Source organism: Nelusetta ayraudi, unplaced genomic scaffold (assembly GCF_046127955.1).
Source record: "Nelusetta ayraudi isolate G7.1 ecotype Tasmania unplaced genomic scaffold, CSIRO-AGI_Nayr_v1 ptg000125l, whole genome shotgun sequence".
Lineage (NCBI taxonomy): Eukaryota > Metazoa > Chordata > Actinopteri > Tetraodontiformes > Monacanthidae > Nelusetta > Nelusetta ayraudi.
This window is the reverse complement of record NW_027466175.1, coordinates 1,084,304-1,110,893: the sequence shown is the minus strand read 5'-3', so window position 1 is coordinate 1,110,893 and position 26,590 is coordinate 1,084,304. Positions and strand designations below refer to the sequence as shown.

The 26,590-nt window shown below is 47.2% G+C and overlaps 1 protein-coding gene across 1 annotated transcript in view; it reads right to left on the bottom strand.

Moving 5' to 3' along the window:
* The window catches only part of LOC142904243 (serine/threonine-protein kinase BRSK2-like), a gene marked incomplete at its 3' end in the record, with an annotated part of 155,040 nt that overhangs the window by 44,814 nt on the left and 83,636 nt on the right, over window positions 1–26,590 (bottom strand). The window contains exon 3 of the mRNA XM_076050215.1: window positions 11,463–11,557. Within this exon, the coding sequence (XP_075906330.1) occupies window positions 11,463–11,557 (95 nt within the window). The remainder of the gene's footprint in view (window positions 1–11,462; window positions 11,558–26,590) is intronic.

The window sequence follows — 26,590 nt, the reverse complement described above, 5'->3', positions numbered from 1 at the left end:
TGGAGTGTCGTTTTTGTCAACTCGTCGATTCCATCCCTCACTCCCTGGAAGAGGGTTGCCAAAGGTGACCTTGGTTTGTGTGGAGATGGGAAATGTGGATTAATAAACTGGTTCTTACTGACTAGAGGGCGAGCCTGACAGAGAGAGAGAGAGAGAGACAGAGACAGAGAGAGAGAGAGAGAGAGAGAGAGAGAGAGAGGGGGGGGGGAGGGAGAGAGAGAGAGAGGGGGGGGAGGGAGGGAGAGAGAGCAGTGCAGGATGTAATGAATAGATCTGAAGGTCATCTATATTAGTTTTAAGGCTGTTACTCCAAAAAAATACTACACCACCTCCATTTGCATAAGGTGCACTAGCTTTCAGTGAAAGTGCTCAGAGAGGTAATAGATTAAAATAAATTGCTGTCTGCTTCTTCTATGAGATCATAAAATCCTCTGACAGTTTGAAATATTTTGACACCAACAGCTTCCCCCCATACTGCCTGACTCTGAGGTAGCACACACAGAGCATGAAAACATCTTGTTGCAGTGAGTGACTGATACGTGCACACCTCCAGCCAGGAGGCCACACTGCGTCTATTGGCCAAACACACGTGTAAGTGATGTGTTGTTGTTGCTTTGTCCATTACAGTGTGTGGTCACCCTTTGGCCATTTTGGTGGAATTCCAGTCATCAAAAGCAAGGAAAAGTACAACATTTCACTCGAGCCTGAATCTATAAAATGAATTAAAAAAAATAATAATTTATTAAAATAAAAAAGTTTTTCGGGGGGGAAACCAGCCTGTTACAGAAGACAAGCAGCTTTTTAATGAGTAATGAAGGCTATTTATGTTGTACAACAGCTGGAGTGACAGGAGTTATTAGCTAGCCGTGAGTCAATTACTTACTCATTATCTCCACATATGAATTCAGGGCCTACTCACTGACACGACTCCAGTCAATAGTTTGCCATTGAAAAGAGTCGATAGTGAACCGACCCGACGGGTCAGTGGCCAGGAGTGGTGGAACGAAACTGGCCAAATTAACTTCAAACTTTGCAAATAAGTTCAAAATAGCAGCGATAATGTAATCAGATAGTTGGCTCCAATACTTGTTAATTAGTTCACAGCACTGAGTGTCGGAGAAAGACGCGCTCCGCTCCCAAGGTTCTGAATAATAACACACCAAGAACAGCTAAGATCTACGAGGCATGTTTGTATCTAGATGCACGTACGTGCTTGCGGGGCCATGCATAATGTGTAAGAGCAGGAGAGAAAGAGGGCGAAGACAGAGAGTGCCTTGTTGCTGCAGCGTTAGCGCAACTGATTCATTAGCAAATAATTCCCGCTGGGATGTAGACAAAGACGCTGCTGGTGTTAAAAGTGTCTTGTTGTAGATGTTTAGCATCCTGTCCGGGAAAAAAAGACTGCACTATACATCAGGATTTGCTTTGAACCCATTACCAGCAAGGAGGAAGATAAATAAATTACAAACAAACAAACGTAGCCTGTGAACAAAGTTCAGGAATTAGGGGCAGCTAATTGACAATCAGGGAAAGGAATGTGAGTCAGGGGAGATTCCAGCTGCTGCAACAACTGCTTTCTGGTTGCTACTGCAATCACCTTCTATTTCATTCAAAAGTTTGCCTCGAGTTTAGCAACAGCTTTGCACTCTTGTGGAGAAAAAAACTGATTAAATGTAAGAGTAGGAGAAAAATAGATAGCAAATCACTTCACAGCCTCCGCCATTCCGGCGTGTGATGACATTTTAGATACATTTCCCGATTTTTCTTCAGCGTCAATGATTAACAGCAATTTGGTTTCTTGTAATTTGACAATATATCACTGGAGGAAAGACGCTGTCATGTCCGTGATCGAACGTTAAGATGATGTTAATTTATTGCAGCAAAGCATTTTCAAATAAGAAACAAACAAACCCTCTATCATCTTCTGAGCTCTGCTCCAGGTCTGCAGCTGAGCATGGCTGACGTGTGTACATGCATTTCAGTATGACCAGCGGCAGGAAGAGGATGTTGGACACGTCAGTTGGAAGCAGAATGAAAGTGCAAATACGCAGTAAATTGGTGACAATGGTGCCATCAAACATCACGTAAGTGGAAACTGGAAAATGACAATGACTCATCTGGATGAAAATTGAGGCTTATTTCTTTCTCTCAAGGAGACATGATGTACCTTTTCAATTATTGCCCTCTACTCAAACAAGACGGATAAAAAAAAAAAAAAAATGATCACGGTACCCAGTGGCCACAAACAAACAAGCAGAAAATGTACTCCAGTGGGTCCATGGGTAACATAAAGAGACGGGAAATCCCAGTGCAAAACACAGGTACACAACTGTGTGTAAAAAAAAAAAGAAGCAAACAGGTAAACTTTGGATGGAAACTTTCATGATGTGAACATGAAAGCAGTGCTCCACTTAAGGTTAGAAGATTGGATAAAATGCGTCCTTTGTCCACAAAGGAGAAAGAAAAAAGCGGAAACACCAAAGCAAGAACAAATCAAAAGAGCAAACAAAGTATTCTCATGTCTCCCAAGGCAGCTGCTGAGCCTTTGATGAAAATAAAATAAAAAACCATCAGCTGAGACGTCTGTCTGTCCGCCTCCTGTCAATCTCTGTGGGGGATCCCGATACATCTTGTATTTTGCTCCTCTGCATTTTACGATTTCATCAGTCTCAGTTTTATGGCAGTAGGACGTGTGAGTGGTAAAATAAGTAGGAAATCACCCAGACAAAGAGATGCAGATGCAGAACTGGCAGGCAGAGAAGTTCAGGGCGAAACTCCCACTGTCAACACTGTTAAATGTGAACACAAAAGGGCAAGAAGGTGACATTTTTCCAAAACTTTGTGTCATGTAGGCTAGAGATCATTGACTGTCTCGCCAAGGGGCGGGGCTAAATGCACAAGAGTGTTTATTTGCGACTTAGCGAGCAAATTAGGATGCGGGACGCTGCGTGACCTTCATATTGACTGATAACACAGAGAGGATTTGGGAGGACTTCCATGGTTGGTGTAATCCATATTATTATTCAGGTTCTCACACAACGGCACGAGAGGGAAAGCCGTGGCTGTGACAGATCAGTCGATGGAGGCGGGAGTGCGACTCGCCGTGAACTGGATCCAAATCTACAACATTTGGAATGGGAAACGGCCAGCGCAGGGAAAAACGCATAAGAAAGACTGTGTGCTTTTATTTTTTTGCACTGAATACTGAAAGCAGATGGAAAAGGGGTAGGACTAGAAGAGTAACTCACAACTACTTCCTATTCATTTTAAACATGTTTAATTATAAAGTTGAAGTATTGTTTTTAAATTCTTTTATTATTTGTTTGTATTTGGTTATTGTTCCTTTTTTGCTGATGACGTTGTTTTGTTTGTGTTCCGGAGGTAAATCCAAATGGTGCCTCGATTCTATTTTTTTTGTTTTGAACATGTTCAATAAAATCTGCACAGTGACAACTGAGCCGAGAGTGAATGCAGAGGGAGCGGAGAGAAGCTTTTCCATCATGCCGCCGTCCTGTCGAGATCAAACTGTGTGCTGAAGTCGCGGCATCTGGCTCAGCGCCTTACAAAGCTGATGGATCAACACGCGGCCGCCCCGACATATGAAACCCATTTATTTCAACGAGTGCCCGGCGTCGAGTGCGCTCGCGCGCACAAAACCTGTTGGCGGCGCAGCTTAAAGCGCGGAGGCATTTCTATATCCGAGGCGGTCGCGCGGCGACAGAGATGAGCTCGCAGGGCCGATCCATAATCATTAAGGGGCAGGAGCGGAGACGGCGGCGGGGAGAAAGTGCTGTCGGCGAGGGTGTAACAAAATTGGGCCGCGCGTGATTCATCTGCGGCCGTGGCGGCTCCTCACCCACCTCACCCACCCACCTCACCCTCCCCGACAGTCGGTGCTCCTCCTCAACCTCTGCTCCCTTATTGTCTCCGCCTCTTCGTTCCCCAATCGCTATTTTTCCACGGTGCGAGTCTGAAATAGCCCGCCGGTGATTCAGCCGCTCTGCATCGAACGTGCATCTCGTGCATCTGGTGCCGACCGCAGACAGGCGCAGGCAGGCCGTGCATTTCACGTCCAGGCCTTCAGTGACGTCGTACCTGGTCCTGCCTCAATGAATACAGCTCATAGTAGCACCAGTACTGTCAAAACTCCAAAAAGAAATGGCAGGATTTTTTTTTTAGAACGCGAGTCGACAAGGTTCTGATAACTCCAGTAAAAGTCCGCTATGTGAGCTGAAGGTTCAGCGATAAACTGCGCAATGCTGCCGTTTCATTTAAGACACCAACGAGACAAAAAGGAAAGAAACTATTCATTGAAAAAAAAAAAAAGTAAACAGATTATTAACAGCAAAACAATTGAACAATAACGCGCCACATTGTTCACATTATAAACTGCAGGTGACTCATGGTGAGAGCTGGTTAAGTCTTTAAAGCTCTCGCGAGCGCTAAACCAATCACAGTTCCTCGCGAGACGTCAGGCCGGCTCGATGGCCTTGGCGTCGCAGACTTAAGATCTGATTGGCTGTCGGAACTGACTATGATCAGTTTCACTTACAGCACAACCAAGTGGGTGATGTGACATGAAGAAAACAGACCACTATTATCACATGTATGGGATAAAAGAGTAACTTTCCACCAGCAGAGAAGACCTTGCTGGCCCGACGGCTCACCGCTGCTTTAATCTGAGGCCACCGTTCAAAGACAACCCACATTTTTTAATTAGTAATTAACGAGGCCGGATGATTGTTTCCCGCGCTGCAGTTGCTCGCCGGGGTTGCTGATGCCGCCGCCGTTCCTGCCGGGTGCTTTCACCTCCTCTTCACTTTGGAGAAGCTGCTTCTCAGCGAGACACGGCGGCGGCGGCTAAGCTGCTTTGAAGGCGTCACTCCGATGTCCCCCGAGTCTTAAAAACACGCCACCTCCGCGGCCCTCGGAGCCGTCCCTTCAATTTATTGCGGCTCAGGTGTGAAAGTGGCCGCAGCTGCGAGGAATCAGTGTGATTGACTCGCCACGGGCGCACGCCCGTTTGGGAGGCGATTGGAGACGCCGCTGCAGACCACCGCCTTGCTTTTACTATTTAAAGGCACTCGCTGCTCCTGAACCAGTGTGGAGGCTCGTGGGTCGTGATCAGGTCAGCTGACTGGCAGCGGGGGAGCCAGAAAGGTTTCCTTGGGGTGAAATCATGACTCACACTGGTGGCAACTATCAGGAGATACCTGGAATGTCGACATGCCTGTTGTATTAGTCGAATGGTAGAATCCAGGCCAATCATCAAGTCAGAAATACATTATCCATATTAAATACATGGTAGTGTAAGGGCATTGGTCAAATTATCCCCCCACCACAGGCCACCATGTAGCTCCGCCCCTTCTGACTAGCAGGTGACCCCACCACCTGAACCACGGTGATTATTCTCTGAGAAAAAAAAGACTCAATTTACTTAGTTCCTATCCTTTGTTCTTTTGTCCTTTAGTGTCAGGGTGGGTATATGTTCAGCGATCACGTCCATAGACTTGCCTGGTTGGTAACAAAAGACAATACGCCTCGTTCCTCGTCGGAAATTAGTTTGACTGACGCCAAGGACGGAGTCGGCAAACCAAAAGTAACCTAAACATCCATCAGACTGGCCGAGCTATGAAAAGATATCTGCTTGAAAACATCCATCCAGTGTTAACTCCCCTTTTCCACATTCCGCCCTCTCTCTCACGCAACACACACACACTCACACACACACTCACACACACACCCTCCTCCCTCCCCTCATATCTCTCTCCATCCTGCACTCCATCTCTCCTCCTCCTTCCCTTCCTCTCGCTGGGCTCGGGGACAGCAGAGTGACTTTGAAGTCGCGCTGCTTCAGGAGGAGAGAGAGTCGCTCCCGCTAATTAGTTGTCCTTATCCCAGCAGCAGCAGCAGCAGCAGCAGCAGCAGCAGCAGCAGCTGCAGCCACCGCCAGCTCGCTGGCTCAAAGGGGGTTGGGGGTGCAGGCAGGCAGGCAGGCAGGCAGACCCGGCATCAACTGCAGCCACCCGACTTCTGCATGCTGCAGATACCCTTCACCCACAGCTGGTCGCCAGTGCTGGGGGCGAGCGACCGTTTAACTCACCCCAAGACTAAACTGCAGATTAGAGGAGCTGCACCACTCAGCATCACGGACAGCAGGTGATGTGAAATAGGGTCTGGTGACACCCGCTGCTCTCGGGGGGGTGGGGGTGGGGGGGGGTCTTTCTGGACAGTGGTTTACTGCAGGGCGCTCCGAGGATGTGGTCTGCATTAGTTTGTCCTTCAGGTGACAGTGCAATGAGAGCGATAATAAAAATGAATAATGAGAAATTAGTCGAGAGCAACTCGGGCAAATATGAAAACCAGACTCAGAACGGAGCAGCAACAAAGCTGTTTGAGCTGTGGGTTTAAAAACTGTTGACAGATGATTTCTACCAAATGTTTGAGATTTCACTCGGCCGCTGCGGTGAGTGGCAGCTACAGGCAGCTCAAGCTATTTACACCTCATTATATATACACGCTTTGTGACGCTTTCACCAGTTACCTCGACAATAGCACAGCTCTCACACATTTTATTTTTAAGGAAGTACTGTCACTCATCTGCCTCCAGTTGTTTGAAATGCAACACTCAGAGATTTGTTTTGTATGTGTGCAGTGAAAAATAGGAAAGTGTTGAGTCCAGACATTCTAAGCAGGGTATATGGAACTTTTCTGGTTTTAATTCACCAGCAGTGAAGAGACTCTGGAGGACTCTCCCACCACTGGCCTGAACTGGGACAGTCTCCAGTTTACCCAGTAAGGCCACCATTAAAGTGGGTGGATGGATGCTTCTTTAGAATGCATTTCGTCTGAAGTACACAACTGGCTCATGTTAGTCTTTACCTAACAGATGTTCCTGAGCTTAATCCTTCTTGTAGTGTTGAAAAGACAATATTTAAACTCTGGCTGCTTCCCTGCAGGAAGTCATGTGCGAATGTCAGCTGAAGAACAAAGCCCAGACTCTCCTCGCAGGAGATACCAGTGGAGACGCAGTGTACCGACTAAGCCGTGTGTGTGTGTGTGTGTGTGTGTGTGTGTGTGTGTGTGTGTGTGTGTGTGTGTGTGTGTTATCCCATCTCTGCAGGGATCCTAGCAGCATGTCCACATCTCTCTCCCGGGCCTTGCTCTCTGTTGCCCTCCCTCTCTTCCTCCCTCCACCCCGAGGCCCAGAGGAGAGAGGAGGGGAGGTGGGAGGGTGGAGGGGGAGTACGAGGACCGGCTGAGTCCCGGCAACATTAACTACTCCCCCGAGACTCGCACACCCTCACACATGCAGCGTCGGCGCTGGGCTTGTCTCCGTATCGGATCGCCACGCTGCGTTGTGTTTGGCCTCAGTGCCAATGAGGGCTGACAACACTGTCATATGTGCACATACTGTGCGCGCCCTGTCTGTCGGGTTCTGTCTCGTCGTGGCGCACATGACAGGCAGCCGCCCTCTCGCTGACAGAGCAGCTTATTACTATTCCTCCAACTCCATCGGTATTTTTCTTTTTAAAAAAATAATGAAAGAAAACAAGCGAGGCCGCGCTCGCTCTTTGAAGTAGTCAAGGCTCATTCAGTGGTAACGAGCTGACAAGAAGTTTCGAAGACGAATTCATTATCCCGGACAATTTGGAGTCTTTCTGGTCGGCGGTGTCGCAGCCCGTGGGGGCCCGTGGACTGAAGGGTTCGACGGTAGTTGAGCAAAGTTCAACGCCGAAGCCAGCGGAGCAGAGACCTCGCTGCCGAGAGAAATTAATTCAGGCGGCATCATCCCGTCACGCGGACCCCCGACTCCCAAGGCCGGGGGGGGGGGAAAGGGCAGACAGAAAAGGGATGATTTGCGTCACGGAGGGCTGTGTTGTGCACACGCATGTGAATGTGTGTGTGGGTGTGACAATTGTTCACACATTCTTGCAAACTCTTGTACGCGTGTGTTCGGCCTCTTTGTGCATATCTGGGAGCTTGCTCGTGCCAACACACACGCGCGCGCACGCGCGCACGCACACACACACACACACACACACACACACACACACACACACACACACACACACCTGTCCAGGGGAGTCGGATTCTGCCCTAATGGCACCATGGGGACTGGGGGGACATTAGCATATTAAAAGGTGACATTTCGCAGTCTGAGCCTTGCAGTCGGGCGCTGCCCGATCATTCTGACAGTCTGACAGTCGCACAGGAAGGCCGCAGAACAGACACATCAGACCGAGCGGCGGGGCACTATATGGAATAGTAATAGAAGATGGAAAAAGTGGCCGGATTTGAATAAGAATAGGCCGGGCCTACAGTGACATGGTCTTGCAATTGCGGCTTGATGTGGAAGTCCCGCTCGAAAGAGTTGTCCGTCGTCTCAACTGCGAGAATTTCTCACGGCTTTCACAGTGGACGCTACTCTAAAGCGGGCTGAGCTGTAAATAGAGCTCAAAGGAATAGTTCACTCAAAATCTGGACTGGGTCTCCGCTCTCCATCGAGGTTGAAGCGGCTTGTGGCCCTGCAGAGGATGAGGAGCTCCGTGGGCCCCGGGAACAGGCTGCCTGCTGATCACTGAGAGACTCTCTGGCCTGTAATTGGTAGACTTGCTAACGGTTCTTATTTAGAGACACACTAAATAAAGGGCAGAGACTGGCGAGCTGCAGGAGGGCCGTCTCCACTCTGCTTTTAAAGAGTTATCAGCGGGAGAGGAAGAACTGGAGGCCAGAGGCTCCTCGCTGCACACAAGCAGGGAGCTTTTCATGTTTTAGCCGCCGCACAGAAAGTGACTGAGCGGGTCATTTGTGTCGAGCCGACCCATTATGTACCTGTGCCGATAGTGTCTGGCATATTTCTTAGCGATTCACATCATTTCAGTTCTCTCCATGCCACAGTTTGTCTTCTAAAGAGCAGCTGAAACCTTTTGAGACAACTAAACACGAGCACTTCTCGCAGATGGTGCACGTTTTCGGGCTCAGCTATGATCTCAATGCCAAGATTGAGGTTTTATTCACCAATACCGAGGGAGCATTAAAGACCGATTGCATTTTAAGCTGCCTTTTAAAGTTCAGAGGGGTGTCAGAGAGCGCTGCTTTGTGTCTGGCAAAACTCTGAAACTTTGCAGAGTACAAAGCTCTCCGGTGTCCGCAATCACTTATTTTAAAAAGGTCGTCAAGTTATTGCGCAGCTCCTGATCGTACAGTTTCATTGGTAGGAGCTGACACTAACAGTCACTGAGGTGCTTTGTTTTGGCCTTTAATTGCAACAAAACAACTGATCTTTAAAGGGCTTTTGTTACAGAACCAGTAAACTTCATTGAAAAGAAACCAAATAGACAATTTCTGTTTTCACTATAATATTCCCAGTAAGGCAGCTTTAGTTTCTCACCTGAAAGCCATAAGTTTGAGGTTGATCAATCTCATTATAAATATATAATATATAAATATACCTCAACTGTGCCTTAAAATGCCAAGAGGAACTTTCCCCCCCAATTTTAGCCATTCAACAACAGAAAAACTGTCTTTTATTAGATTCACTCTATTGGCAGGCTGACTCGTAACTCTTCACCAATCACAAGAGCGCGCCCACTGAGCATGACAATGGCTGAGTGCAGTAATTGGCCGTGAAGTGCAGCTTCAGCAGAAGCCTCGGCCCTGTCGGAGGACTGTCAGCTGTTGGCATCTCTCTGCGATTACTTCCCCCTGCAGGACAACCCGATGTGAAACACCTGGGTCAGGACATTATCCAGCACCATTCCCCTCTGCTGTCACTTGTTACAATGCTCCCAGCAGCTACTTCTGCTACTTCTAATAATACTGCTGTCAGCGCCGAGGAAACAGGAGTGACTTGTCATAGGAGCGCCCGTAGAGCCGGAGTGGAGATGGAGCGAGAGTGTCTTCAAGAGTGAACCAGTCGAGATTGAGCAGAAGTCTGGGAGACGCAAGCGGGAAGATTAATACCGACTGTTATCAAACAGCAACATCCAGGAAAAGAGACAGAGAGCGAGAGAAAAAGAGAAAAAGAGAGACTCATCCAAAGTTGAATGATGCCGCAGTAGGAAGGATGCAAAGCAGAGGGCTGCTCTGCCTTCAGATAACCTGAGCTCCAAGCAACCCTCCTCCATCCACCCCACTCCCCTCCTCCAGCTTTCCAGCAAACTAATAACACACAAGCTCTTCTCTCAGTGTGAGTCCCCACAAAGGCAATTTTTTTTGGGGGGGGGCTTTAACTTTTTGTCGTGCTGATGCTTCCCAGTTTTTTGCGACCCTTCCATCAATACAAGGGCCAATTTAGCAGCAAAGCCCAATTTAAAGCAGTCGCAGAAAAGAGCAAAGCCCACGGGATGGAACAAGGGAGGAAAAAGACTTTCAAAAGAGGCCATGTTGAAAACCGCAAAATTATAAACAAGATTGTTTCACCCAGAAGATTGTGAAGTGTTTTTGATTGAGGATAGAGTAATTAGAGTTGCTACTTTCTTGTTGTGTTTCTTGGGGCTCCTGGCTGGGGAACAGCCGTCTTCAGTTAGAAGCAGAAAAACAGCCACTTCAAAGACTGGCTGTCACGAAGTAACACAGCAATTCTATGTATTAATAATATCAGCTGGGTCAGCTGTTGACAGCTGTTGAGTTACCACTTACAAAAACTATAATAAGTGATGTTTCACCTGATTAGAGCTGTTTCATATCGGGAATTTTGGCAATGCAAATGTTTTTCCTGCTTTCCAAACTTATTGTTCAGTTCCTCATTTTCTGTCCAACATGATTTTATTTTATTGCATCGCACCTGGCACACCACAATGAACTTTCCCTAAACGGCTCTTATCCAATAAATGAATAATTGCTCTAATAAATCTGATGAAGAGTTTGGAAACGAGTTTGGTGACTTGGAGGGAGATTTGGCAAAGTACTGGTCTTTCACATTTAAATGGACTGAAAAGAAGCAAACCACAATATAATGTGATATGCAACGCAACTCCATGAAAACATACTGTTCACAGAAAAAATGGTTCAGCAACCTTTCTCTGTTCAAATTCTAATGTGAAAACACCATCTAGTCCTGATAAAAATTTCTGCTAAAGAAGCTTACAAGCTAATCTTGTTAGCAACCTGTGTTCACAACTTATAGAAGCTTCTTATTCTGTGGTTTATCAGAGCAGCTTGCAGCAGTTGCTTCTTTCCCACGTACCTTTCACCTCTTTATTCATGACAGAAACTGAATCCAATGAGTGAATTTTAAATCCAGTTTAAAATGCAGTCTATTAGAGGTTGGCATGGTGAATGAGTTTGATATTTGAGTTGAAGTCTGAGAAATCCATCTGTCTTGGAAGGTTATTTTACTGCTTCACCTCAGGTGCTAGACACAGGAATCAAAATTCTCTTTTCATGCAGAATTTAAAACAGCGGATGGTTAAAGGGAGAACCTCAGCAAATGAAAGCATTTAAAGCTGCGCACGTACCTTCATTAGTACTGACTCGCTTAGTTTCTCCCGGTTGACAATCTTTATGGCAACTTTCTGGCATGTTACACAGTGGACTCCAAGCTTGACCAACCCTGCAAAGAGAGACAGAACAAACATACTTTATTAGATCAAATAGAACCCTGTTTGTTTTTTCCACCTGTGTCAAATTTACGTTACACATGAATAGCACTGTACATGACTTTGCCTAAAGCACAGAGGTTAGCCAGACTCTGGCCAAGTCTTCTCACTTATACCGAAGTTTTAGAGAAAGAAGGAGTGGACAGTTCTTCAAACGCACAGGCCCTCTGGCTCTTGTTTCATGGAGTGGAGGCAGTAAACGTTATTGATTTCTACAGCTGTGATGCATTTATGTTAAGTGCACTGACAGAGGTGCTGAAAATGCAACAATAACAAAAACAGTCACCACTTTGTCAGGTGCTGACTGACACTTAAAGTGCACTCACACCAGGCAACACCAGGACCTCAGAAAACCTGACAGAGGAAGAGAGAAGAAAGAGAGGAGCGTGAAGACTCCGCTGGTCCTGGCACTGTTGCAGGAGGTATGGTACGGCTCATGCACGAGCACAAGCACGGTCACGCACACAACGTGGACATGGCCTGCAAAGTACAACATGCGAAACTGCGAGGTGCACAATCAATTTCAATCAAACAACAACTTTAAAATGAATCCATGAGCTGTACAGTCACCCGTGTGAGATTGTGTTTTCAGCGGCGTTGCAAGAAAAGTCAATGATGTAGAGCATGTGGTGTGGATGGAGTCGGTGTAGGACTGCATTTGACTGCAGGCCACTACCAGTGCAATAGGTAGTATGCCAACGGAACCACTGGGCCTCATGTGGGAGTGCCATTAGTGTTGTTCAGTCTTAATGTTGAGACTCTGGAAGAATAAACGACTGATGTCGAAAACCAAGAAAACATAAACACTAGTTTTGTTTTTTTTGTTTTTTTTAAGGGAACCAGAGCAACACTGAAGCTCTCAAACAGATTTGACGGTTTGTTTCATCGTCAGATTCAATTCCACTGAGGTTTACTTCACATACACTCTCCATTAACGGTAGAAACAACCCACGCGTTAGAAATCCCATAATTCGCATCTCGTCTGCTTCGCCACGGAGAACATCCCCTGGTATCCTTACTTAAATGATCAGTGAGAAACAATGCGGTAAACAAGCAAACGCCAACCCAACCAGTCACACCTACAGTGGAACAAAGCGGTGTGCACGTGAGTGTTTGATTCAGTGACAACAAGGGCAATGAATTTCTTGCTCGTGAACTCTGCACTGGATTCGCAATACTTGCATCTGATTACATGAAACGGAAAACATACAAATTTTGTCTCTTTATTCTTGATTTCCCAGTTGGCACCTTGGCTCATGAGGAGTTTGCAGATGACAGAGAAGGATTTTTGTGAACTTCATCACTTTCAGTCTCTGAGGGTTGGCGCACTGGAACTACATATATTGAAGTGAAACGAAGCAAATGTTTTAATTTCCTGCCATTATGATGCTGGCTGAGATGAAAACTGTGCGGTTGGGTCCTAAAAGTTGTCCTAAAACATGCCTAATGTAAAGCATATGGTGGTGGTCAGAAAGGTGACCACCTGATTGTGTGGTAAAAGGCTGAACGTGAACAGCAGTCCAAGTTTTTTACATTCTCACAAAAAGAGGTTTCCTGATTAACTAGAAACTGAATCAATGAGCTTTTAGAAACAGTCAAACTGATTCAGAAAATTGAAGTAAGTGAGCAAAACTATGAAAAGAACAGTGAGCATAAGTGGCGGCCTGGTCTGGTAGTTATGGACAAAATGGCCAGATTTTCCTTCTGGGTTCACTGGGTTGAAATACATCAGGGATTCTGTCCCTGACTTGCCTTGAATCACAGCGTCTGCTTGATAACGTAAATTAAGTTTGACTCCAGCCAGCAACATCATTTTGTCCAAATGCACAATGAGTTTGTGTTGTGCTTGTTGGAGGGAGCTGAAAATACGCTACAAATTGCACAATGGAAAGAGCAGACAGGCAGCTGAAAAGGTGAGAATTAAGAGATGAAGGTCTGATTAACGCAGTTTCTCGAATCAAGTCAACAAACTCTATGGCACTGTGGCATAGAGCTTGGCGTTAGTATAATCAATCCAGACTTGGACTCCACAAAGTATGATATTTTGGAGAAAGGCACCGACTTACAGGGCTGCAGAGAATTGTGAACCACCTAATTGCATTATTTTAATAAAAATGTGCCGCAAAATAAAGTGGACTAGACTGAGGCATGAAACTCAGAGGAACGGCGGTTATGAGAAGAAGCAAAACGTAAAGAGCGTGTGAAAGATTTCCACAAATGAAAAAGGAGCCGAAATAGGAAAAGTGTTGTATTCAGATGACAGGTCCAGAGATAATAAAGCAATAATTGAGACCGGTGTGTGGGAGCTCCGGCTTCAGGGTTACGTGGCGACAGGAGCTGTGAGAGAGAAGGGCTGGAGTGAAGAGAGGAGGCGTGGGAGGGATGCGGACCGATGGAGAGAGAGACATTAGAGATATTGGAAGGGGGGATGATAACGGTTCACGGAGGAAGATAAAGAAAAATTCAGGGAAGGAAATGAAGCAGTTTAGCATGAGGGCAACGCCAGACAGACCCATTAGCCCACTGATGGTAATCATATGTTAATGGCTGCGGCACCCGAAGCTCGTAAGTTACGATAAACACATTAAAGAGAAAACATCGCCTCGCAAAAACACGTGAAAAGTTAACAGGATTACTTTGCTCCTGATCCGTCTTCATTAGTCGCCTGTGTGTTTGTGAGTGGAGGGCACATTAGCGAGGAACGAGCGAGGGAAGACGGCGCGCTGCGCCACTTTTACGGCGGCTTCCTCTGTTCGCACGTCGAAATGAACTCCTAGAACGGAAGTTCAGTACATAACGCTAAATGGACGTAAGGCAAGGACCCCTCTTACAATGACTAAAGCCTGAGTAATGAAATAATGGTCACAGCAAGCACACACACACACACACACACACACACACACACACACACACACACACACACACACACACACCACAGTGTGCCCTTCTACATTACAAAATGTGTAAGCAAGAGATAAAAGCTTTCTGTTGCACAGCACTGATGTATATTTGCTTTTAAGGGGTCGCAAGCTGTCCTGTTGTAATTGTGTTTAGCTTTATGATAACAAGCAAATTAATCTGCGATGTCAGGACGTACTAACAGACAGTGCAAGCTCGCAGCAAAACAGGAGAGCTGATTAATGTATGAACTGACACCCAGAGTCACGTCTACGTCATAGAATCCCTTCCTGGCCTCAACATTGAAACAGCTGTGTGTCTGAAGGACATGTGAAGCCTAATGGCCGAATGTCTCCATTTTAAAGATACAGATATATGCAATTAATAAAATAAAATCACTACATATCTATAGCTGGTATGCTCCCCATGTTATATAAATAAAGTTTATTATTATTATATACTAAAATATGCATTTCCAATTGCAAGGAGGCAGCCATATTCTGCCACTGTGTGATCTACGGTTGTCCAGAATGTGGATCTCAGTTTTGGTTTTGGTTGGTCTAAGAAGCAGATCTGAGAACAGGGATTAAAATAAACATTGCTTGCGATACGCTTTCTTAAAGTTAGATGCAACACACGATTTTGCACACCAGGCCCTTTACCATATGAGAGATACTGTCATCGACTTCGAAAACTTAAAAAACTTTGACTTTTCTGTTCTTGTGGCCTCCGACACTCTCTCAAGGAAACCGCTGCGAAGTTCCTGCGTATACATTCTGCTGTGAGCACGAGCTGGAGGAGCGGAGTGGGAGGAGAGTGTTTTCCGGAGATACCCTGCAAGATACGGGGGACGGGGGTGTAGGGGGGGTTCATCTGGATCCGACTGGGCTGAGCAGGTAGGCTGTCTTTGAACATAGCTTCAAACATCAGGCTTTGAATGGGAGCACAAAGGATCAGAGCCTCACGCAGGGAATACTGAGGAGATTACCACTACAGATGCCAGTGTCTGTGTGTCACCGTGTGTGTGTGAGAGAGAGAGCATTCACTCTGTCTGTTGCATTGAGCTATCACCCCCTGCCCCCTCCAACCACCACCACTACCCTCAGAAAAAGATAAATAAACAGACTATAAACACGGCTATTTTACAGCCATTTAAGGGCCTTGGTGAGTCTCTGCCCAGGTGTGGGTGTGGTGTCTCTGCACAGGTGTGGAGTCTCTGCCCAGGTGTGGGTGTGGTGTCTCTGCACAGGTGTGGGTGTGGTGTCTCTGCACAGGTGTGGAGTCTCTGCCCAGGTGTGGTGTCTCTGCCCAGGTGTGGAGTCTCTGCCCAGGTGTGGTGTCTCTGCCCAGGTGTGGGTGTGGTGTCTCTGCACAGGTGTGGAGTCTCTGCCCAGGTGTGGTGTCTCTGCCCAGGTGTGGTGTCTCTGCCCAGATGTGGAGTCTCTGCCCAGGTGTGGGTGTGGTGTCTCTGCCCAGGTGTGGAGTCTCTGCCCAGGTGTGGTGTCTCTACCCAGGTGTGGGTGTGTTGTCTCTGTCCAGGTGTGGAGTCTCTGCCCAGGTGTGGTGTCTCTGCCCAGATGTGGAGTCTCTGCCCAGGTGTGGGTGTGTTGTCTCTGCCCAGGTGTGGAGTCTCTGCCCAGGTGTGGTGTCTCTGCCCAGGTGTGGGTGTGGTGTCTCTGCCCAGGTGTGGTGTCTCTGCCCAGGTGTGTTGTCTCTGCCCAGGTGTGGTGTCTCTGCAGGTGTCAGTGGCTCCAGTGTTGTGTGCTTCCTCTCTCTCGGGCGGAGGGCAGCACTTTGTGAGGATCTGGGTTATTTGTTAAATGGCTCTGGGTGACACATGCCCACCGGTCCAGTCGCAAACTCTACAGTGCTTTTTCTCAAACGTAAATGGACAAAAGCGGGCAGTTTGCGACGCCACTGAACCAGCCAGCGCATCGATCTCGGCCCTCCCTCGCCCTCCCCCCCAATCAATAGCATCAAAAGCTCTCGCTTTCACAACAATGTCGGAGTAACGACACGGGCCGAGGACTTATGGGCTGGGGAGGCCACCATCGACTGACCCCGGGCCTCCGTCCCGCCTCTGAACTCTTTACTTTCAGTGACGTCCTGTGATTAATGAGCTAATGTGGAGGACCCCCAGGGTAAAAACGCGGAATGAGAACTTTGGTCCATGACTCAGTGAGCATCGGAGTGAAGCAGCGTTTTTCCTCGCCGCGCACGAAGCCGCAGGATTGCTCAGAAGTCCTGGTTTCAATCATTCTCCCGCTGGTTTGGCCAGACCAGGGGTGAATACCAAAGTGTCTGAGTGAGTAGCTGGGCCTGATTGCACCCCCATGGCAGCCATTCAGAACAAGCAGGTCGGAAATTGAGGATCGGAAAAAAATGTCAAGGCTGGAATAAGGTAGAACGGGGGCAAATTAAACATTTGGACTTATTTAGAGGGTCAACAGTGGCTGCAGAAATGTGCAACCTCTCTAATGAAGAATACCCTGGCCTGTTCAAAGCTAATTGATAAAATAATGAACTTTCTGTTGTTCACTTTTTGGTTGTGCTTCAGGGCACCACGGCAGCCGGCTTAAAACGGAGGGGGGGGGGGGGGGGCATTTTGTTCTGAACAATATTGCCTTCAAGCAAAAAGTTGGGTTTTAAAGAATATTTGTGATCAGGCAACACTTTGACATCTGCTGTTTCATCGTTTGGCAATGCTGAATGAAAGCCAGGCTTTATTCCCAGCCCACATGCCAATAAAGTGGAATAAATTGAAAACATCTGGAACCCTGTGGCTTACCAAAAGATTCTGCGCAGGCGGAGTTAATCAGAACAAGCTCTGGTAGAATATAAATTACGAGCTGTATATTGCAATTTATTTAAATCCTTTGATTTGATAAGAAATCCCAGCAGGGCGGCACTGACTGGCATCTTTATGTTCTACTTTCCCTCTGAGCTGTCCGATCTTGCAGAAATACCCCCCCCCACCCACAACCCCACCCCCCCAAAAAAAAACCTCACTCATGCTGAGAGTAACACTGTCTCCCTCTGTGATCATTTGTAAAAGGTCCTCCTGCTCTAGTTTCCAGAGGATGCCAATAAGTGGTTGATTTCAGACCGGCTGTGCTGACCCATCCAGGGAGTAGCGGGAGAGATTTGCCTGCCATCGATCCGAGACACAGGGAACGAAGGTGAGGCAGGGAGAGGGGGACCGGAATACTCCACTTGAGCTTATTTAGGATTCCCCATTTTCACACAGCACCACAGGGCCGCACACACACACACACACACACACACACACACACAGGCACTTTCCGCCTTATTTTCCTCACAGCACTGGCATCCATGCGGCTAAAGATCATTACTGGATAGCTTAATTTCCATCTGGAGGCGAGAGGAGGGAGAAGGATGAAAACAAGACGTCTCCACTCAAACGCACCTCTCTCGCTCTCAAACTTGATCTCGCCGGCAGATGGTAGTAGCTTAGGCGAGCTTAGCTCCCTTTTCCCCGAGGTGCTGGCTCTGAGAAGCTGGTTGCCCTAAGGCACAGATCTGTGAGCTGCTTCCCACTTCAGCTCTCTAACTTTTGAATGCCGCACGTGGGGGGCTGTAGCTGCGCCTTGGGATCGGGCTTTGAAAGGAAACACAATGTGTTATTCTGGCTGGTACCTGGAGCTTCTCCTGGCTCTATCCAGAGGCCATGCACCAGGTCCTGGGAATCCATCCCACTGGGCAAAGAGGAGGAGACACTCTAGTGTCAGAGGTACCAAAAAAAGAGGCCACCAGCAACATGAATCAATTAATTGTTACTTCAAAGAAGTCTTCTTCAGAGGTTTTGGTCCATGTTGACACGACAGCACCAGTCAGTTGCTGCACATTTGTCAGCTGCCACATGGTGACCAATGAGGTCATCTGAGTCCACTTACCTTCACTGATGGAAGTATCAGCAGTCATCAGAAGATGTTTTACTGTGATGGACATGACCAGAAAACTCCGCTAGGCTGTAGCATGACATTAATGACAGACGACTTGCACCTAATAAAGTGATTCATATCCAGCTGTACAACAGATGTCCTCTCTCTCTACAAATCCTCGAGGCGTCTGCGACAGAAAATCCCAGTATAGATCGACAGATTGTGACACACACACACCGACTGGCAACAACAACCATGACACGTTCACAGTCACCTAACCCCCCCCCACCCCACCCCCCCACTCTCCTGCCCATTGTGGTGCTCACATTGACTTTGGTCTTCGCCACGTCCACACACCTGAACGCATCGAGCGGTTGCCATGCGATTGGCCAATTAGCTAATCCAGTTAACAAGCATTTGAACATTTTACCTGATAAAGTGGGCGTGGAGTGTACGTGTCAAGATTAGAGTGCAAATACCATAGAAGGAGTGCAACAGCCGAGGTGACAAAACACCAAGTGAATTAAACAAAGTGCGTGCGGTGAAGTATTAGTCACACGAAGCAAGAAACTCAGCAAAAAAAAAACTTTGGTTCCCAATAACTTTCTGCATTCCCTCCCTCCCATGTTTTGCCCTAATTGTGCCATCTCGCCCCTTCCCTCTGTTCATCCTCTCATCTACCCGGGAAGAGCAGAACACACCAGCAGAGAGCTGTTGAGTCATACAGTGTAGGAGGGAGAGAGCGCGTGGAAGATCAAACAATGCGCACTCGCGACTCAATGATTGCACTCGCTCTCTCCTCTAGCGCTGCGCTCCCTCCCCCTTCATTCAGTAAAGCCGCGCATACCCTGAGCTTCCGCCGCTCCTTCCGAGAGTCTTCTTTTACATTTTCACTCAGCCGTGACGTTAGCATGCCCGGCCCGAATTCCCCTGCAGCCATCATCACCAGAGCAACAGAAGCAACATCAGCAAGCGAGAGAGGCCTCAACCAACAACACAGCTTCAAAAGCCGGAAGAGCGTTTCAGCCCCGGAGTGCTGAGGGGAGGAGGGAGGCGCACTGACGCATGCATACAGAAAACTGTTTATTTGGCTACGTGAACCAAAGGCTTTTTCCGCACCCACTAACACAGCAGTTGGAATTATTGATTTTCATTTTTGATTTAAAAAAAAAAAAAAGCAAAAAAAAAGCAAGTTTGCTGCTGTTAGCAACATTTTAAAAAACATTTTCTTATTCTCTCAGAGTCTAGAACTAAATTTTATTTTTTATCAAATAAGCATTGAGACATAACAGAGAGAGGAAAAATGTCAGCGTGTCTGAAGTCCTCAGCCTTGCAGTTCAAACGCTGAGGGACCCTGAGTGCAAAATCCCTGCCTGCTTTTGTCTTGAGATACAAAGACAGCCGGCAGGGACAAGTCTGACACTTTGATACGGAGCCAAGGATCAGACAGAGTCAATGTGCTCTAAAGGTGATCAGACCAGTCAACCAACAATGTGATCTGATCAGTTCCTCCCGACAGGGATTGTAAATCAAAAGACGGAAGCGCTGCAAAGGCAGACGATGGAAAACAGCACCGATGGGATGAAGAACGGACACATCTCCGTTTTTCCTGACACAGGCAGAAACACTTTAATGTGACATTTAAACCATCCAGTGAAAATTAAATGACTTAATTTGTTTGTATCCACTGAAGACATACACAACAGTTACATGCAGTTACATTTGTTAAGTCATTTCATAAATTATGTAAGAAATGACGTGACAATAAAAATGCATTTAAAATACATATGAAGCGCATTTCATTTATACTGAAAGTACATTACTGTGAATGCACTCATGCAAAGTGTAGAGGTAAGGCTCTCATCAAATCAATGACCCTCAATCTAAAACAGGAACATGAGTTTGGTGAGGCTCCATTGTTACATTGTGAAACACTGGATCAGACGCAGCAGCGACACAGGGACCCGGTCGCCATTTGATTGGCAGATCTCACGGAGCGCCCACCCATTTCAGTACCGGTCTGATTTTCATGCAAATGCACGAAATGTTCTCGAAAGCTCATCACCTGCGCAGACGATTTACACACTTTGTTCTCACAGCCAGAGGAAACTTACACGTGGCTGCACAGCAGAAAATGGCTTTGAATATTCACCCACTGCACCAGCAGTGAATGAAGACTCGCTGGAAACGAAACTCTGCCACACGAAGCAAAGCACTTGAATTGAAAGGAGAAAGTTAACAAGATCACAGTTTTTCTGAACTTAATCCAGTTCATGTGTGAACTTGAAGAACTCTGCAGAAACCGTTTTTGAGTGAAGGATGTCTGAGTGAGCTCACTGAACTTGGAGAAATAAGAAGGAATCAAGAAAACTGACACACAGACATTTACAACCTGATGTCTAAACCTTATTCCTAATAATAACTCAAAAACACCAGTCGGGACGAGAGGCTGGCAGATGACTGTTATGCCAGCTCAGTAAATAAATCACTTTCAGCATCCAACCAACATCAATAACAGCAGTAACAGCACGACTTGGGACTTAAGCCCAAAACACAGCAGTGCTGCAGCAGCACAACACATCAAATGAGAAGTGCAATCAACTGCCACCCCTAACTCACACACACACACACACACACACAAACACACACACACACACACACACACACACACACACACACACACACACACACACACAGTGGTAGCAGCCTGGGATTCTGCTTCCACTCTGGTCCACTGATGTACAGAGCAGCTATTAACCCAGGAAGAAAAACTTCACCAGTCGTGACGAATCGCCCTGGAAATACCACAGTCGCATGAAGTGGCTCGGTGCAGCATCGGTCTGGCTACCAGCTGGTGTGAGTGCACTCATAGAAAATAATGGAAGGGTCAGTTTGCTGCATGGTGGATGGAGCTGGTGCGACTTCTTGGAAATATAAACACACTCACTGGTCACCATAGAGCTGGGTACCAAATTCTCCGTAAAACCCTCCAGGCGGTTGCACCTGAACATCCCAGTAGGTCTGCAAGTCACTTAATACCAACCACACTCTGCTGCTCGGTTTGAACTTCAGCGAGTCGTCGTCACCACCGTCTACGGAGCCATGTGATTGGCTGATTAGCTAATTGCATTGATGGGCACAGGATGGTAATAAATGTTCTCTTCTGTCTGCTCTTCTTTGCAAAAGCAGACACTAAAATGCAGCAAAAACGGCCTCATCACCTCCATTACGTCTAAACACACAGAACATAGAAATCAAAATATAATGTCACTTGTTACTTCTAATCAACAATTTGACATTCGTATATTCTTTAAGTAATAGCAACGTCATAAATGCGATCAAAAACTTTTTTTTCCCCAGTGCAACAGCGCTCCCTCTGGTGTGATAATGCCTCAGCAGCAGACAGTGGTTAGATCCTTTATGTCGAGAGGACGTTTTTGGGCAGAGACTGTGTCCCAGAGGGGAGGGCCGTCCCCCATTAAGCTGATCACAAGCAGCGATATCTCCACTGAATCTCTCCGCTAAGATGTCTTCGCAGATATGAAAAGTTCCACTCCAAATTCTGGCCTGATGTGACTCGAGCTCGGGCCGCGGAAGCCGAGCGAGAGTGACGCTGTCGGAGGAATGTTCCGGCCCAGTCCCGAAGGGGGACATCGGAGCAAACGCAAAAGGAGGGAAACGGCAGCGCGGAAAAACGGTCGCGATGGGACGAGAAGGTGGAAAACGATGCAGGAAATACTGATGAGGACAAATAAAAACGGGTGTAGCGTGAAAAAAAGGAAACACAGAGAGAAATCGGGGCCGGGGAGGGCGGGGCACAGAGATTCTGATCTATTTTTAATGCCTCTGACTGGGGATCAGCAAAAGGAATGTATAATTACAGCCCCATGAATAATGCAAACAGGCTTCTTTTAATTAGCCACAGCAGGACCCGACGCTGCAGACGGGACAAAAAAACACGCGCACGTGTGCGTACACGCACGTCTACCTTCGCTGTGCGTCAGGTGGGACGTCTGTGTGGGCTGCGGTGGGGAGCAGCCGCTTCGCTTCTGAGGCGTGCGTGCCTGCATGCTAACCAGGTGGGGTGAGGTTGGGGAGGGCGTGGGGGTGAAATGACGAGGCCTCTGCTCGGACCTCAGGCCCCCGAGACGCCACTTCAAGTCCTGCTGCACGCTGTCTGTCTGCCTGTCGCGCATTGGACAACCTCCAATATCAGAGCGTGAATTATTGAGCGTCTGCCTGGATAATATCTGAAACCTCGCCGCAAACCACACAAAAACCCGAGGACGGCGCCGTGGGGCCGGAGGAGAGGAGGAGAGAGAGAGGGAGCCGACGCTGCGAGGCAATTAATCAGACTTCGCTTGTCGACAATTTGGATTAATTCGTTCAAGTTGATCAACTTTGCTCGGCCTGCCCATGAAACGTCTTAATTATCCAGCTCGGATCAGGCCGGAAGAGACTCCTGCAACCTGAGCTCCTAATCAGCCCGTCGTAATGGCTCATGTTCTGCCGTACGTCGATTGAATACGGAGTCGTCGGAAAGCTCAAAAAAAAATAAAAGCCTGTCCAACATCAATGGGGAAGGCAGGAAGTTGCCATCCAAGTTGGGGGAAACACATCAAGGATGTGATCTGGTTGTTATCTGGCAACTTGGGCTTCTCCATCTTCAGAGCCTTCATTTGGAAGCTAATTTTGAGGCTGGCAAAGACGAGGCTTGAGTGCGAGAGAGGATATTGGATGTAATTCGACGTCTCACTCCATCTTCGTTTGTTGATTGGAGTTTAATTGGCGGCGGGAGCGCCACGTTCCCACTTTTTTGTCGGGGGCCGGCGGGAGAGACAACAGCTTGAAGACATGGACTGAAAATGGGTCTCAGGAAGATGCCAGTTTGCGGTGCACACTTTCAACCTGCAGCTTCAAACGGTGGCAGGGCAAGGGCAAAAACAGCGGTGACCTCTCTCTGTTCGCTGGCTTATAAAGTTTCACAGATAAAACGAACCTTAAGCAAGTATTGACTTGACATCAAGACCCTTGGTGTTTAAAAAGAAACACAGCGAGCGAAGATCCCACTGCTGCGCTTAGCGTGTGGATCTCGTACACAGGAAGGAGACACCGCCTGGTGTGTTTAGCGTCCCAACACACGCTCACAACCTCGTCCCCCAAAAACAAACCAAGAAAAAATCTAATATTTCGTCTTTGTGCAGCCTTTTATTCTCCGCACGCAAAGAACAAACGCTGCACGGCAGAAAGGTCAAAGTGTCAGAGCTCCACCGTCCCTGCACAGTTCAGCAGGAAGCACCTGAGCAGATGTGTCAATTTTAAGTGCAGCTTTGTACGACAGCAACATTGTTTGTCTTCTTTCTCTTCTCGACTACAACTCCAGAATGGAAACTCTGTGCTTTTTATATTGGTATGAGCTTAACATACTGCCCATAAGTACATTAATAATGGTGTAAACTCAAGGTACAATAAAAGTAATGTGATTTTCCTACCCTTATTATATACAATAGCAGTACATATATATATATATATATATATATATATATATATATATATATATATATATATATATATATATATATTTATATACATATATATATATATATATATATATACATATATATATACATATATATATATATACATATATATATATATATATATACATATATATATATATATATATATATATACATATGTATACATATATATATATATATAAGAATATACATAGAGCGAGGGTCTTGCTCCTAATTAGCCGCCATTTCTAAAGGAAGCCTGCCTGATAGTGGCCTAAATACAAAACACGCGGTCAGACGGGCCTCCTCCTTAAATATTTTAAATACTGGACCTTTAATACAAGTAATGAATATGAATTCATCTACAGACGTTCCTGCTCATTTGCGCAGCCTCTCCGGAGAGCCTGACTGACTTTATCATTTCCATGGTGGATCCATCCGACGCTGACACACATTTCTGAATTGAGATTCGAGTCGTGTTTCCACGTCGCCGAGCAGGTGCGTCCGCTCTCACCCGCAAACTCCTGCTACCTCCTGCCAGCGCGTCGCCACTGGGGGTGGATGTGTGTGTGTGTGTGTGTGTGTGTGTGTGTGTGTGTGTGTGTGTGGGGGGGGGGGGGGGGGGGGGGTAGCGAGTGGAGGAGGTGGCGCTCGCTGGTAATTACCCCTGCAGCCACTGGGGGAGCTGTGGATGTCTCTCTCTATCTCTCTCTCTCTCTCTCTCACTCTTTCTCTCTCTCTCTCTCTCTCTCTCACTCTGGGGGGAGTCGGGTGTGAGGGATAATCTGAGAATCTCTTCTGGCTAAATCAGCGGCAGCTAGCTCATTACCCGAGCCACCGCTGCATCCCAATGAGGCATCTTGGGAATTTCTATTAGATGCAGAAACCTATCTCTCTCTCTCTCTCTCTCTCTCTGTCTCTCTCTCCCTCCTTCCGCTCCTCATTCTCACTTTAGTCCCCTTTTTCTCCTCCGCTCAGTCAATCAGTCACTCTTCCTCCGCACTCAGCCCCCTGTTGGTTTTCCCGTTGCCCACTACATCTCTTTCTTTTTCCGGAGCCCCCCCCACCTCCCCCCTCCCTCCCTTCCTCTCCTTGGGAAGTACGGATGGCTCTGCTGTTGCATCATGCGTTCCGTGGCAGAACAACAGCGCTTTATCTTGAGCATTTCTGTGCGTCTGTGAGTATAATAATAACAAAAACAAATAACAAAAACTCTACATAGAGTTATAGCCGTATAGCTGTAAGACTGCCAGAGAAGAGGGGCAGGAGTTTTTAGTCAAGCAGAGGAAGCCGACCACTGAGTCCGTCTCAACACTCCTGAGCTGGCCTGTAATTATCAGTGATTCAGTGTGTGTCTGTGAGAGTGACAGAGTGTGTGTCTGTTTGTGTGTGTGTGTGTGTGTGTGTGTGTGTGTGTGTGTGTGTGTGTGTGTGTGTGCGTGCACCGGAGGGTAACGTCCCACTGCTGAATGTAAATGAAAGCAGTTCTGGAGAAAAGCCAAAGCCCAGATTGGCTGCTTCCTCAGAGACACAGCTCGCGTCGCAGGACTTGGAACGCTGCCTCTCCACAAAAAGTGCAGAAGCAGACAAACCTGATGCACGCAGCAACAGAGAGTGCACAAAGCAGAGCGCACTGAGGGCGATTCGCAGAGGGTCCACTTCACCTGGCCTTTCTTATCTTCTATTTTTGTTTCTTTTTTTGCCCGATCTGAGAGTGCAACCTCTTGCACAACCAAGGGAGGATTCTGACTGAAAGGCAAAAAGTGAATTAGATGGAGGCTAAAAAGAGTTTTTTTCCCCTCTTTTTTGTTTTGTGTTCTTTGGAATAAGATCAGCAAACTGCAACAGTTTAATGGAGGGATAAACTTGGAAGGCGGTGTTGAAGAGCGAGGAGGCAGCGTGCCGGCTCTGCCGCTCTCCTCCGGCGGGGGAAAGAGGCACAGAGACATCTGTTCAACACGACTTCAGGGGGCTTTTACTCTGATGTCAGCCTGTCACCACATCCAGGGACTGCAGGAGAAGACACATGCTGAGAGCCTGGGCACACACACACACACACACACACACACACACACATATACACACTCACACATACGCCCTATAGCATCCACCGGCTCTGCCTTTTTATGAAAAATATATGGCCAGAATATATGGCATCATAAAGAAGCGCCTAACCGAGACTACATTCATTTCTAATGTCTCTGCAACAGTAAGCCGTTATTCATGCTGTACGTTTTCCCCTCGAAGGAAAAACTATTGATCAGTCAATCAGGAACACCAGTGCAGTGCCCGCAGTGAGCATGTAATCACAAAAGCACAAGGCCATGTGTGGATTCTGGACATGCTTCTTACGGTGGAGAAATTGAAAACACAACCACAGCAGCCGAAGCGCAACTGTACCACAAGCTCTATGCGCATTTTGGATGTGCTCCATAGTAGGGCGGTGTTCATCCACAGCAATAGTGCAGTGCCCATGTAGTGAGCTGTAAGCCTGGACAGTACGACAACAGAAAGTCACGATGCTGAAGTGCATTTTGGACACTTCAGCAATAAAACTGTAGAAGGACATTGCGCAGTTGTTCGACCAGGCCATGCTTTCCTACCAACGGCCCCACACTAAACTCATCTTCAGATTCATAACTCTCATCCCAGTATATAAACGTTGAAT